The 13,403-nt window shown below is 56.5% G+C and overlaps 1 protein-coding gene across 9 annotated transcripts in view; it reads right to left on the minus strand.

Annotated features, from left to right (window-relative positions):
* Positions 1 to 10,415: 10,415 nt before the first annotated feature.
* The window catches only part of Ctif (cap binding complex dependent translation initiation factor), a 271,305-nt gene continuing 268,317 nt past the window's right edge, over positions 10,416 to 13,403 (minus strand). For all 9 annotated transcript variants that reach the window (XM_076836749.2, XM_077105601.1, XM_076836756.2 and 6 more), the window contains one exon: positions 10,416 to 13,258. In XM_076836749.2, coding sequence (XP_076692864.1) covers positions 13,043 to 13,258 — 216 coding nt within the window. In that variant the 3' untranslated portion in view covers positions 10,416 to 13,042. The remainder of the gene's footprint in view (positions 13,259 to 13,403) is intronic.

The raw sequence follows: 13,403 nt of genomic DNA on the forward strand, positions 1-13,403 counted from the left end.
GGCCACGTGGTACATTTTAACACATGCATATATGCATAAATCATCACGGTAATTAAGATAATGAACAGATCCATTACCCCCCACAGTTTGCTCAGAACCCTTTGTAATCTCTCCCTCCTGACCTTCCCCTCCATTCCCAGGCAATCGCTGAGCTGCTTTGTGTCGTTTTCTAGAACTGCATGTAGAAGTAGCTCAGTTATAATGATCCTTGGAAGGAGCCACCACTTTATTGCCGTCGACCCCTTTTGCAGACAAGAAAACAGAGGCACAGAGAAGTTCAGTGACCCACCTGCAGTGGCATGGCGGGTGAGGGCTGCTGGAGCCAGGCTCTGGACTCAGGCGTGTGGCCTCCCAACCACTGCCCCTCTGCCCTTCCTGGAGGTTGAGGGGCCTGAGCATAGGAAGGTCCGAGTCTTTGCTGGGCCTGCTGGACCCTTCTCAGAGGCCAGGGCAAGAAAGGAGGGTTTGGGGAGAGGGTCCAGAGCACGTGGACTTGACGCTGTGAGGGAGCGAGCGTGTTGGCCTGTGCAGTTGGCCAGGCTGGAGGGAGCCCGGGCGATGGGCAGTGAACGGACCCGATCTTAGCAGAGTCTGGGGAGCCTGTTCCCGAGGTGAAGGGGCCAGCAAGGGTTTCCACCTGCTGGGCTCGGCCACACCTCTTCTAGGAACCGCTTTGGAGTAAAGGGGCCTCTGTCTGGCCACAGAGCAGAGGCCTGGAGGCCACTGTCCACGGCAGCCTGGTCTGGTGGAGGGGAGGAGTCAAATCCTCGAGGGTGCCTCTAGGTTCTACCTGGCTGGGTGCAGGGAATGGGTGCCTGGGCAGACCTTGAGCCCTGGGCCAAAGACAGCGGGCGTCAGGAGCCTCCAGAGCGTGGCTCAAGGCCGGGCCCGCAGCATGCTGTCTCAGTGGTCACCGGGACACCTGCCCAGGTCCCCACACTCCACCAGCATCTCAGAGCAGAGCCGCATGAGCTGGGGAGGAAGGAAGGCACTGGGCCTTTCTGGGTCACTGGGAAGGGACGTCTGGGGAGGGCCCATGTGGAGCAAGGCTCTGAGGGCTCTGGTCAGGACCAAATGGAGCTGCCTGTTCCAAGGCCCCTTTGGGATGACCGCAAACAGTAAACAGTAACACCTGAAACAACAAGTACTGACGAGGGGACAGTAATGATCTCGGCTTCACGTTGGGCTAAGCGCCACGGCATGGTGGGGACTAGAGAGTAAATATTAGGCAACGACTGTAAATCACGCTCTAAGACCTGATCAATACCGTGGAGGGGCTTGGCCGACTCCTGCCTGGGGAAGGTGTCAGGGGCTCACGGAGAGAGACACCTCTGGGGCTCTTGAGGCTGGTGCAGAACAAGGGGAAACCCTCGTCTGGGAACAGGACCTGGGTTCCATCCCTCGCTCTGTCAGTCTCTCGCTGTGCTTACCTGGGGTAGTTGCCACACCTCTCTGGGCTCCAAGATTCTATTATCCCAAATCTTCTCGGCCACTCCCCCATTTCTCATGATTCCAGGGTTTTCTGGACCCTTTTACGAAGGCCTCAACCTCCATCCAGCTTCCTAGGAAGGCCCGGGCATGGGGAAGGAGCGGGGTGAATGAGGGGCGCTGCCCAGACCCCAGCCGGGCCAGTGACAGGAAGGCAGTGGAGCACGGCACCAGGAGCGATTTTACTGGAAAGATGAAAGGAAATTGCATCTTTAATAATTCACCGGCCGGTTTGGAGGGAGGCAGGTTGGCGGGGCCGCGGAGCCGCTGGGTGATCCCAGTCTGGGTTCCTGGAAATCCGCTGGCTCCAGAGCCTGCCCGAGAGGCCCGGGGCCTCCATCTCCTCCTGGCTGAGGGACAGCAGGAGCCGACGGAGTCTAGACCAGGGTGAGAGGTTAAAACACAGCCATCCCGGGAACCCGCTAAATTGATATCCCCAGCACAAAGGGAGCCTGCAGAATCGATACGGCAGCAGCCCAGGAACGCGGCCAAGCTGGGCTCCAGCGAACAGCACGGGGCTCCGCTGAGAAGCATGGGGGCCTCTCCTGATGCCCACCCCAGAATGCAAAGGGACTTTGGGCAGGCAGGGGTCACTGCTGCTGGGCAGCCTGGCCAGCCGAGGGGGGGGGCGGTGCAGGGGACACACTGCAGGATGTCTTGCACAGGACCCGGCTTTGCCTTCCCTCCTGGTGGGACCCAGGCCTTCACAGATCCCATGGGACTCTCAGCTCCTGTGGCCCGCCAGCCCTGGGTGCCAGGGAAGGAGCAGGCCAAGCCTGGGAGAAGCTGCCCAGCACAGGCAAGGAGGTGCCAAAGATGACCCCCGCTGAAGAACGGTGGGTTCCGCTGTCCACAGACGCCGGTTTCCTTCCCAGCCCAGCCCAGAGGGTGAGCCCCTCCCGGGCTGCAGCCCCCTGCCCCCCCATGAATGGAGCCTCAAAGGTTAAGACGGGCGACAAGACCCTATGCTCCTGGAAAGACCTCTACCTCTGAGGGTCGTCTTTATCATTGGACCCTTTTGTCAAGGGCCACAGAATCTTGTTTCGCTCACTGGAAGCGTCAGAGCCTTCCTGGGTGGTCAGCACAGGAACGGACTAGATTGGGGTGGTGGTGCGTCATAAGGGAGGATCAGACAGGGGGATCGAGGGAATCTGGGGGCCAAGGCAGGCTCAGGCAGAGCAAGCGTTGTTTAGCACCCCCCAGCCCCATTCTTTCCTGCTAATTAGCAAAGATGACTCAGTCATCACAAGACACACCTTGAAAGCTAACAGACCGTCTATCTTTGACCAATGGGTAAACGGAGACTCGAAGAATCCACACTTTCGTGGGCACAAGCTGGTTCTTAGGGAACCAGGGCTAGAGTTGGGGTCCTATGGCCTCCAATCCAGGGGAGTCTCTTCCCTCCACAGCTCCGATGATAGGAGGTACCCGTATGGTCTTAGAGCTGTTGCCCAAGCTGGTGGTCATGAGAATCATCCCGACTCACTGATCTCCATCCTCCCTGACCCTCTGAGGCCCTGGAAAAGTCGGCCTCCCCCCCGTCAGCCTCATAGGACTGCAGGAGTGTCATACCCAGGAACAGGACTAATTCTAAGTCAGTCAAACCTTTCTGGTGGGTCCAGTGCTTGAGCACAGTGGTTTAAAGCATCCCCTCATGCAGTAGAGTTCACTACCTCTTGCTGATAAGAATGCCTCTCTGAGCCAGGCGCGGTGGCACTGGCCTGTAATCCCAGCGGCTCAGGAGGTCAAGGCAGGAGGATTGAGAGTTCAAAGCCAGCCTCAGCAAAAGTGAGGTGCTGGGGCTGGGGATGTGGCACAAGTGGTAGCGCACTCGCCTGGCATGCGTGTGGCCCGGGTTCAATCCTCAGCACCACGTACAAACAAAGATGTTGTGTCCACCGAGTACTAAAAAAAAAGTGAGGTGCTAAGCAACTCAGTGAGACCCTGTCTCTAAGTAAAATACAAAATAGGGCTGGGGATGTGGCTCAGTGGTCGAGTGCCTCTGAGTTCAATCCCCAGTACCCCCCCCCCCCAGAAAGAAACAAAACAAAACTGGAATGCCTTCCTGGCCCTCACCCAGGTCCTGTTCTCTCCTACCTGACAAATAGTTCTGGCGAGTCCGGTGGTCTAGCTCCTCAGGCCACAACAAGCATATTGAGAGTAATGAGGAGAGTTTTATGATGAGAGAGGAGGCAGAAAAACTGTAAAACGCAGATCCAGTAATTAAAAAAGCAAAGCAGACAGGACATGCCATGCTGATCCCCGCAGCTAACCCTGTATTACAGTCCAGTCTACTAATTAGTGTTGTCAAAATGACCCTGAGTCATCAAGAAGGTGAAACACATGGTCCCTGGGTTTGAGAAATTGGGGATGTGGATGATCCCCTGTAGAAAGGCTTCTACCAAAAATTAAAAAAAAAAAAAAAGTCTTTGCTGTGTAAAGAGGTAGGAAAGGCTCAGAAAACCAAGCGTGTGGCACATGCCACCTTCTGCACCAGGCCTGGTGCCTGGGAGGCAGAGAGCATGTCTGATTCTGAGACGGTCCTGGGTCTGTCCTCTCCCCCATGGAGGCTGCCCGCCCCCCATCATTAACCACTTTCCTGCTGCTTCTCTCCCTCTTAGTTGGTTCCCAGGATTCATCTTCCCTAATTTTGGCTGTTCTGGTAACAGACCCCATCTGCCTGCTTGGTTTGCAAACTGTCACCCCGAGGCTGACCCCCATCCGGCCACTTCAGGAGACTGGGTCCCCAGGCCACAGCCTTGATAGAGGCCTGTCCCCAGGGATCAATGGCTCCATCCCCAGGCCTGCCGCTCTGTGTGGTCACCCACCGGACCTCATAGATGTCCCATTTCATAGGCCTGCCTCCCCTGCCAGCCTGGTTTTAGGTCCTCGGCTGGACTGGCGACACCTGTGTGGGTCTCTTGGTGGTGCTTGGTGGGAGCCACGTGCAGGCAACTCTGCAGCGCATTTGTCCACACCTCGGTGGGGCCCGTGATACCCCACCCTGAGTCCCAGCTCCAAAATGCTCAGGAGTTCAGACAAACCCCACTCCAACCCCAGTTCTAGGGGTGCTGGGGAACAGCGGGCAGGCTCTGTTGAATGAATATCACCTGGGAGATCAAGAGGTGTGCACAGCCAGCAAGGCGGGAAGGCACGGGGGTGAGGGGAGAGGGAGCTGCCGTCTGTGCAGGACTCGGAGGACGTGCACTATTATCTGAATCTCCCAACAGGAGGGGAACAGGAATATTAGTGTCCCCATCTTTGTGAGAGGAACTGAAGCACAGAGATACCCAGTGACGTGTCTTGCTGTCTGGAGTTGATCCTGCAGACGTCACTGAGTGCACTTAGGCGATTTTATCACTGTGTGTGGGACACAGGGTTGAGGGGCAGGGCCACCAGCAAGGGCTTAGGAGGCAGCAGGGACCCTGTTGGAATCCTGCCCCTCTTGTTCTGTGGCAGGACCTGGGCCACACTGACTTATCCCAGTCCCAGCCTGGGTTCTCCCCTAGGTGACTTGGAGGAGGTGCCTGCCTTCAGGGCTTGTCATGAGGGGATGAAGGAGCTGAGCAGGACACACTCATGAATGTCCACTGTCCACTGTGACCCTGGGACACCCATGAATGTCCACTGTCCACTCTGACCCTGGGCAGGTCCCTTCCCTATACAGGCCTCATGTCCTCATCTGTAAAATGGGAGGGTTGCTCTGACTGCAGCCTGGAGCGTTTGGGGGTCAGCTGGGGAAGAGGGCAGAGCAGCCTCTGTAGATGGAGAGCAAGAGCTGGGCCAGGAGGAAGGAGGTGGCCCAGCTGCCCCTGCCTCGCGGAGCCTCCAGGTGGAGGTCCTGGGGGCATTCCCTGAGGCACCAGGCCCCACCCTCACCCCCACTGCTGGAGGCTGCCTCCTCTGCTTCTGGGCAGCTCTGGGTCCCTTCCACTCTTCCTGTCCCCCTGGGTCTCCTGAACCACAGTCTTTGCTGACCAGGCGCCTCCTGCTGACTGGAGCCTGGCCCCTGGGGAACAGGTTCCTCTCTGACTTCTCCTTCCTGTCTGTCCAGACCTTTCCCTCCCAACTGAGGATGAGCCAGACTTCCAGAAGGAGGCCCTTGGTGAGCAGAGGCATGTGGCCAGGCCACTGGGGCCACAGCCACTCTAACTGTAGCAGGACCCGCATCACCTGCAGCCCCAGGGAGCAGCGAAGGTCGGGCCGCTGTGACCTCCTCCAAGAAGCACCCCAAATTTCTAAGGTACCTCTGTGTTCCTGCGTGTTCTGCTTTGACACCAGCCATCCAGGAGCCCTGACTTGAGCCCCTGCCTGAGCCTGGGAGTTGGAGGTGCTGGTGGTGGCCGCCTGCTGCCTTGTGTCTGAGTGACAGGTGGCCTAATGCCAGGAATAGGGATCCGAAGAAGCTTCTAGACCCTGGGACACCCTGACTCCCGCCAAGCAAGAGCTAGTTCTCAGGGCGTCATCTACAGCCCACAGGGACTGTGGGTTCTGCAAGAGGCCTCCTCCCCATTCAGCTCAGAGGGACAGTCTTCCCAGAGCCGCCTGCACAATTTCACTTAACCAAGAAAGCTGACGTTTCCCCGAGGGGCACGGGACCCCAATGCTGATTACTGAGGCTGACACCCCTGGCACTGAGCCTCCGCTGGGGTGGGACTGTTCATAGCCAACTCCTCATTGTGGCTTCGACACCCCAAGCCACCAGAAGCAAGGCCTGAGAGCACACGGGATTGTAAGGTTCTGTGTATGTGGACAAGTCTCTTTAAACCTGGACTGTCCCCAGGCACAGTGGCGCACGCCTGTGATCCCAGAGACTTGGAGGCTGGGGCCACTCTGGGCAACTTAGCCAGACTGTCTTAAAAAAAAAAAAAAAAAAAAAAAAAAAAAATATATATATATATATATATATATATATATATATATATATATATATATATTTTAAGGGCTGAGTACCACAGTGAACCCCAACATCCAGCAAATCCACACAACACTAATTAAAAAATAAAATTTAATTTTTATGCTTTTTTTTTTTTTTTTTTTTTTTTTAAACTGAGGAAGAGGCCTATGAAGGCCCAACGTGCCGAGGGCCCATGAAGACACGAGGCAGCCCTTGTCCACGGCTGTCCCACACTCTCGCAGGGACTATGCGGGCGGCCTCCTGTCATCCAAGAGGCCACAGTTCTGCAAGTTGAGGAAGGCAGTGGCATGACCTGCTGTTCCCAGACATTCATCCTGCATGGCTTGTGACAGTTTATCACTGTGCTCGGTTCCTGGAGAGGCCGATGGCAGCTCCTGGCCATCCTGTCCCTCACCCTACCCAGGGCATGGCACTCCAAGATGAAGTTTGCTCCTCTGCCTTCCCGGAGACCCAGTACTGTCAAGGAGAGGGCTCCCTAAGGCCAGAACTGGGAAGTTTTGGTGTCGTCTGTCCCGTGTTAGTTGCAGTTTGAAGAAGCTGTCAGTTGAATATTGATGGTGTCCCTTGACACGGTCTCATGGGAGGGTGTCCCTCACTCCTTACCCACCTGAGAGCCGCTGGCCTGGAGGCAGCTGAAACCCACCAGGATGCATCACTCTTATGATGGCAAACTGCGGGAGTGCCCCATCGGCCCACCCCTCACCTCTTGGCCCTGGTTTCCCCAAGTACAGAGGGAAGCCCAGCAGCCTGTCCAGCCAGCCTCAGCAGGCAGCTGTCCGCTGGTTGACTGGCGGGCTCCCTGGGGTGTGCTCTACAGGGGACAGAGAAAGGAGGGGCAGCAGGACTCTGGGCTGGTGGAAAGGGCACTTGGCTCTCACGGGCACCCTGGCTCTCACACTGTCTAGCCTTGGCTCATCTGCGGAACAGGAATCAAAGCCATGTGTCTGGACAGGGGGCGGGGGGTGCAGCTCAGACGCCGAGCTCTTGTCCAGCATGTACAAGGCCCTGGGTTCCAACAAAGCAAACAAGCAAACACCAGCACCCACACCAGCTCCCTTCCTGCTCCACCAGACGGGTTGAGACAGTGTGTGGAGGCTCTGAAGCCCCCGGGGCTTAGGGGATGAGGCCATTCACTCAGGCCTCACCGCCTCCTCCCTTTGCACTCACTGTTCACCCCGTCTTTCTTTGCCTTGCTTGGTTTTTATTTTTTGGTACAAGGAATTGACCCCAGGAGTGTTTAATACTGTGTCACATCCCTAGCCCTTTTCAAATGTTTTATTTAGAGACAGGGTCTTGCTCAGTTGCTTAGAGCCTCTCTAAGTTGCTGAGCTTTGAACTTGCCATCCTCCTGCCTCAGCCTCCTGAGCTGCTGGGATTACAGGTGTGTGCCACTGTCCCCGGCTTGGTTCTTATTTTATTTTATTTTTTGGTACAAAGGATTAAACCCAGGGCACTTTACCATGGAGCTAGCTACATCTCCTCTCCTATTTATTTATTTTTGAGACAAGGTTTTGCTAAGTTGCTTACAGCCTCCCTAAATTGTTGAGGCTGGCTTTGAACTTGTGATCCTCCTATTTCAGCTTCCTGAGTCACTGGGACTATAGGGGTGCATCACCACGCCTGGCTGCCTGGGTTCTTAAAAGGCCCTTATAAGTCTTATGGTGTGTGTGTGTGTGTGTGTGTGTGTTCATGTTCTGGTTTGTTCATCCTAAATCAAGTTTTCTCCTCCCCCCTTCCTATAGACACAGTGTATACATAACCATTTTCAAAACAGAGAACACACATCAGCAGAGATGGGGGTGAAGTACAGAATGAAGCGTTTATCATTTGGATGCTGGGGTTCATAGGAGCCAGTAATTCAGAAACTTCTGAGGCAAGAGACTAAGTCACTCGGAAAAGGGTTTCTGTTTGGATGACCTACTTAGTATGACCTCCTCTTCCCACCCTCTTTGCTACCTTCAAACTCTTTTCATTTTGATCTCCAATCTCTGCTCTTACTCTTTTGCATTTTGTAAAAAAAAAAAAAAAAAAAAAAAAGAAAAAGAAAAAAGAAATTGACAAATATCTCATCTGTGCAATTAAAATGTTATTTCCCATTCAGGCACAGTGACACAAGGCTGTAAACCCAGCAACTCAAGAGGCTGAGGCAGGAGGATTGCAAATTCAAGGCCAGCCTCAGCAACTTAGCAGATCCTATGTCAAAATAAATAAGTAAATAGATGATAGAGTGGCCCTGGGTCCAATCCTTGGTACAAAAAATAAATAAATAAATACACAAAAATAAAGAAAGAAATTATTTTCCTGTATTCTGGCTGTCCCCAAGCAATTCATGGAAGGGCATGACTCAGACAAGGCAATGACCCAATCTCACCGTGGCCTCACCAGGCTCAGCCAGGGAAGACCAAGGGGCAGATGCTGTAATCACCACCAGAGGAGCGGTAAGACTGGCAGGTTCCCACCAGAAAGAACCCACCGGAGCTGTGACCACGGGCAGGGTCCCCACCGCTTTGTCAGAGGGGGACTATGCAAACCGAGGGACATGTCATCAGGGGACCAGAAATCTTTCTAGGACCCTTGGATGAGGACTTATTTGACCAACTGGTGCTGGACTCTTGGAAGCTGCGAGGCCGAGCCTCAGGTTCTTAAGACGAGTCATTGCCAAATGCCACAGGGACCTTTCCCCGGGCAGGTTTGAGGAGTCAAACCTGGAATGGGGGAGCCCCCATCTCCAGGGAGCGCTCCCACTCTGCACAGTGCCCAGCTCTGGGGGCAGAAGTCGATGCCACCCGTCCCCTGGCCCTGGAGCCAACCTTGCTCTTGGCTGCTGCCTGGACCTTTGGGAGTGGCTGCCTTTGCTGAACTTACAAAGAGCACAGATTCAGGGCATTTTGGGTGTTTGGTATTGTTTATTTTTTTTTTAAACCCACTTGTAGTTTGGGTTCAGCTGAAAAGCAGGACATACAGATGGAGGTGGGCGGGGCGCAGGCAGGTTTCTGCTGCAGCTCTGGCGGGAGTCCCCAGGCCCTGCTCCGCCTGGGGAGGTAGGTCCTGTGGTGGGGCCCCCAGCTGGCCCAGGTGAGGTGGCCAGCCTTCTGTGCTAGTGTCCCTTGTCCCGAGCAGAGCTGTTTTTGCTCTGATCTGCATCTTCAAAGGCCCCGTCAGAGATTTCCCAACAGAGTGCCCAGCAGCTGAGGGACGCCACACCAAAGCCAGGCCAAGCGCGTGTGGGACAAGGAACGCTGGTTGCTTCTGATGCCAGATAACAGCCTGGGACTGGGCTTCCTCAGGCCACTGTCTGGGGTGGCCCCAGGGGGCTGCTCCTGCTGGCAGCCCGGGCTGCCTGGGCCCCGCCCCCTCAGCTGCCTGGGGCGGGAGCCTCTGTGCAGTCCCTCCCCCTCCGCCCCCGCAGAGAAAATAAAATAAAATAAAAACGAGAATAAATACCGACTGCGTCAACATTTACATTTACACAGATGGACAGGACGATCCCCAAACTGTGAAGGTTTACAGACTGGTTCAGGAAGGACAGACGACAAACTGGGTTTGGGAGTGCATGTTCCCCAGGGAGGACAGCGAGGCTCGCAGCCTCGTCCAGGGGAGGGTGGGAGCCCTCCTGGGGTTGCCGTCCCAGAGCTCAGGCAAAGCCACCAGGCCGCGGGCAGCAGGAGGGTGGCAAGCAGGCCGCCCGAGAGGAAAGGTGACTAACTCATCCTGACAGGCGGGGCGGAGACCGACATCAGATGGCTGTACCCGGGCCTCCTCGGAGCGCCAAGAACCGCGGGCAATAGGGGAGCAGCACAGGCCATGGCAACGCAGTGGCCAGTCCTCCCTCCCGTCAAAGACACTCAGAGGCCAGCTGGAGGTGACCTTCCTCTTGCAGTAGAGGGGCCGCTGGCCTGGGGAGGGGCAGGGCGCTGTGGGGCACCCGCTTCTGTCCCCTATCCCTGTCTGAGTAGTCTCCCGTGGGAAGCTGCCCAGACTCTGACGTTTTAGGCTTTGCTGTTGTTTCTTTAAAAAAAAAAAAAATTTAAAAATGTTTTCCTTCTATGTCTGAAAAAGTAGCAGCAACCTGCATTTAGAAAAACAGCCGAAAGTGTTACAGATTGGCCAGGAAGCGCTTTCAAGCCATGGAATAAACTAGGCAAACGGTTTGTCTAGAGCCACAGTGACACGACACGTAATTAAAAATATATTTATATATGTATACATATTTATATCTCACTTCTTCACACTGCTCTTCACGGGCAAGAAGGGGCTGGCTCTGAGGCGAGGCCCGACAGGCCCATCAGAGGGACGCGCATTAGACCCATGGTGCCTGTGATGCTACCTGTCTCTGCCTCCTCCGCAGGGGACACCAGCCCCGCCACAGTGTCTGGGAGCCTCCTTCATGAAGAGCTCCTCCGGGAGCCCAGGGAGGGGTGGACCTGCTTCCACTTGGCCTAGGCCCCCACTCCCGGCCTCTCGGGGACCCTGCTTCATTCTCAGCAGATACACACACACACACACACACACACACACACACACCTGAGGGAAGCCAACTCAGCACACGTGGGCTCTCCACCGCTGCAGGAGAGTAGCTTGCCTGGCTGAGGCTGCCAGACTTCACGCTCCGGAGAGCATGAGTTCCCTGGCGCCCTCTCTGAGCATCCCCAAATCATTTATACATTTCTATATTTCTTTTTGTGTGTGTGTGGTGCTGGGGACTGAACCCAGGGCCTGTGCATGCGAAGCAAGCACTCTACCAGCTGAGCTCTATCCCAAATCAGCCTGGCTCTCCCCTCAAGCCTCCGGTGGGGCTTCTGAGGTCCCTGGGCCTCAGGGCTGGGGAAGGACACCGGGCAGTAACAGCAGCCTGGGAAGGAGGGGCGGGAGGAAGAGGGTGGGGGCCAGGGCCAGGGGAGCACGAGCCTCTTGGCAGAGAAAACCTGTGTCCCCCATAATTTGTTCCCAACAGGCTCTTTCTGGGGACTGGCGCAGGCTCCTGTCTTGGAGCTGGAAGCCCGACTGCAGAGGGTAAATCAGGGAGAACTGGGGAACTTCTTGGACCCACCCTGTCCGCCTCCCTAGCTTCAGGAACAATCAGGAGAAACCTCCCCCACCCTTCCCTTCCCACTCGATCAGATTTGAACCAGGAGGCCAGAAAGAGCCTCCAGTCTGACCTAGGGCTTGCCCAGCCTCCACCCAGGAGCAGGTCCGGATGCTGCTGGGCTCTGCTGGCATCTCCTGGGGCCTTATCAAAATATGGGCTCCATACCCAGAGACGATCTCGTCCTCCTCTCTAGCCATCAAAGATGGAAGCTGTTCCTCTGGATGGAGGGACTTCCAAGAAACCCCAGCCTTGTTTCCAGGACAGTCACCTGCCTGTCCCTGTCCTGAGACTGGACGAATTCCCCCCTTCCCAAGACCCTGGAGGGCTGGGCTTCTGGGTCTTGCTGGGGCGGAGGCTGGGGCAGCCATCTAGCCCATGAGCCACCCTTCCAAGTCCTGGAGAGCAAGGCAGCCCCCAGCTCCCTGTTCCCCCCAGGATGAGCCTGGGACAAGCTGTGCGTTTTGGTTTTAGTTTGCCAGTCCTGTTTCGGCCACGTTCACTGCAAGGCAGCCCGCCCCCGCCCCTGCCCCAGGCCAGGACTGGGTCTAACTCAGTCCAGGGGCGACAGCCTCAGCCCTTTGAGAGAGGCAGGCCAGGGGCTGAGGAACAGAGGATTCCAGCGGGGACCCCCGCCGGGGCAGAAGTTTCCAATTACCCTAATTGGCTACTGGCAAGCTGTTTGTGGCTAGAATCCTTCCAGAGGGGGCCGGGTTTGATCTCCAGCTAATCAGGGGGTCCTCGCGGGCTGACTATGTGATCACATCCAGGGCTTTTTCATTGAGAGGAGAGACTTCAAAGCAACTGACTTTTGAAAAACACAATAAAATAAAAGGGTGCAAGCTGAGCTGCGGGCTCCAGCTCCCTCCTGCTGCCTGCCGACCCCCTCGGCCTGGGGCTGGGGCTGGGGGAACCCGAGTCGGGAGGGTGGAGCGTGAAGGTTAGAGAAAAGTGCCGCCCCCAGCTCGGCCAGGCTGACAAAGGCCCGCAGTGACGGGCGGCTGGTGGGGACGGTGCCTGCCTTTGTCCTCCCAGACATCTGCTACACGTCCCTGCTGCCAGTTGGCGACTGCGGCTGACAGCACGCAGGAACAATGCGAGCCTGACTCGACCCACTTTTTCAGCCTTCTGAGGTCCTTTCTGACCCACGCGGTGTCCTGGTGGGCAAGGCTGCTGGAGGCTCTTGAGCAGCGGCAGGGACAGACCCCGCCAAAAAGCTGGGCGGGGGGATGGGTGGAGTGGCAGGGGGTGGGAGGGGCAGGAGAGAGGATGGACGAGGGCCAGGGCCACCAGGAAAAAGACACATGCTTCCCTTATTGGTGTGAGCTACGGCATGCTCGGGTTGGGGCGGGGGACCTGGGAGGGAGGGGACGCTCCTCCCAGGGATCTGATCCCTTCCCCTGCTGGCTCCAGACTGGCCACCGACTCTGCCTGCCTTCCTGCCCATTTCTTTCTCCCGCCAGGGCCACCCCTGTCCTCCCGCCTGTCCATCTGGCCCTGTGCGCCAGGGCCCCAGCTGCCAGTGGGCTGCCCGCCAGGCCCCCCGGCTGTCAGGCTGTCAGTTTCTGGATGGTTCTGTTGTAGTACTGTGTAATGGGGGGCGTCAGAGGGTTCCAGCTGTTGGCATGGAGCTCGATGACCTCTAGGAGCAGTGACCGCGTCAGCATGGACTCCGAGGGGCACAGCATCTTGTCTCGGGCGCTGGCCAGGAGCTCCGTCATCATCTCGGGCAGCTGTTCCTCCAGCAGCCGGCCTGTACTCTGCAGCTGTGGGCAGAGGAGTGTCAGTTAGGGCAGGGTTTGGGACCCCTTGTGTCCCCTGGCCTCAGTTAGGTGGGCTGGGGGTAGGGACAAGGAATAGCTGGAGAGTCTTAGGGATGTGCAGGCCCAGGTGGAACTGGGAGCTCTCCAA

This window comes from Callospermophilus lateralis, chromosome 17, assembly GCF_048772815.1.
Source record: "Callospermophilus lateralis isolate mCalLat2 chromosome 17, mCalLat2.hap1, whole genome shotgun sequence".
Lineage (NCBI taxonomy): Eukaryota > Metazoa > Chordata > Mammalia > Rodentia > Sciuridae > Callospermophilus > Callospermophilus lateralis.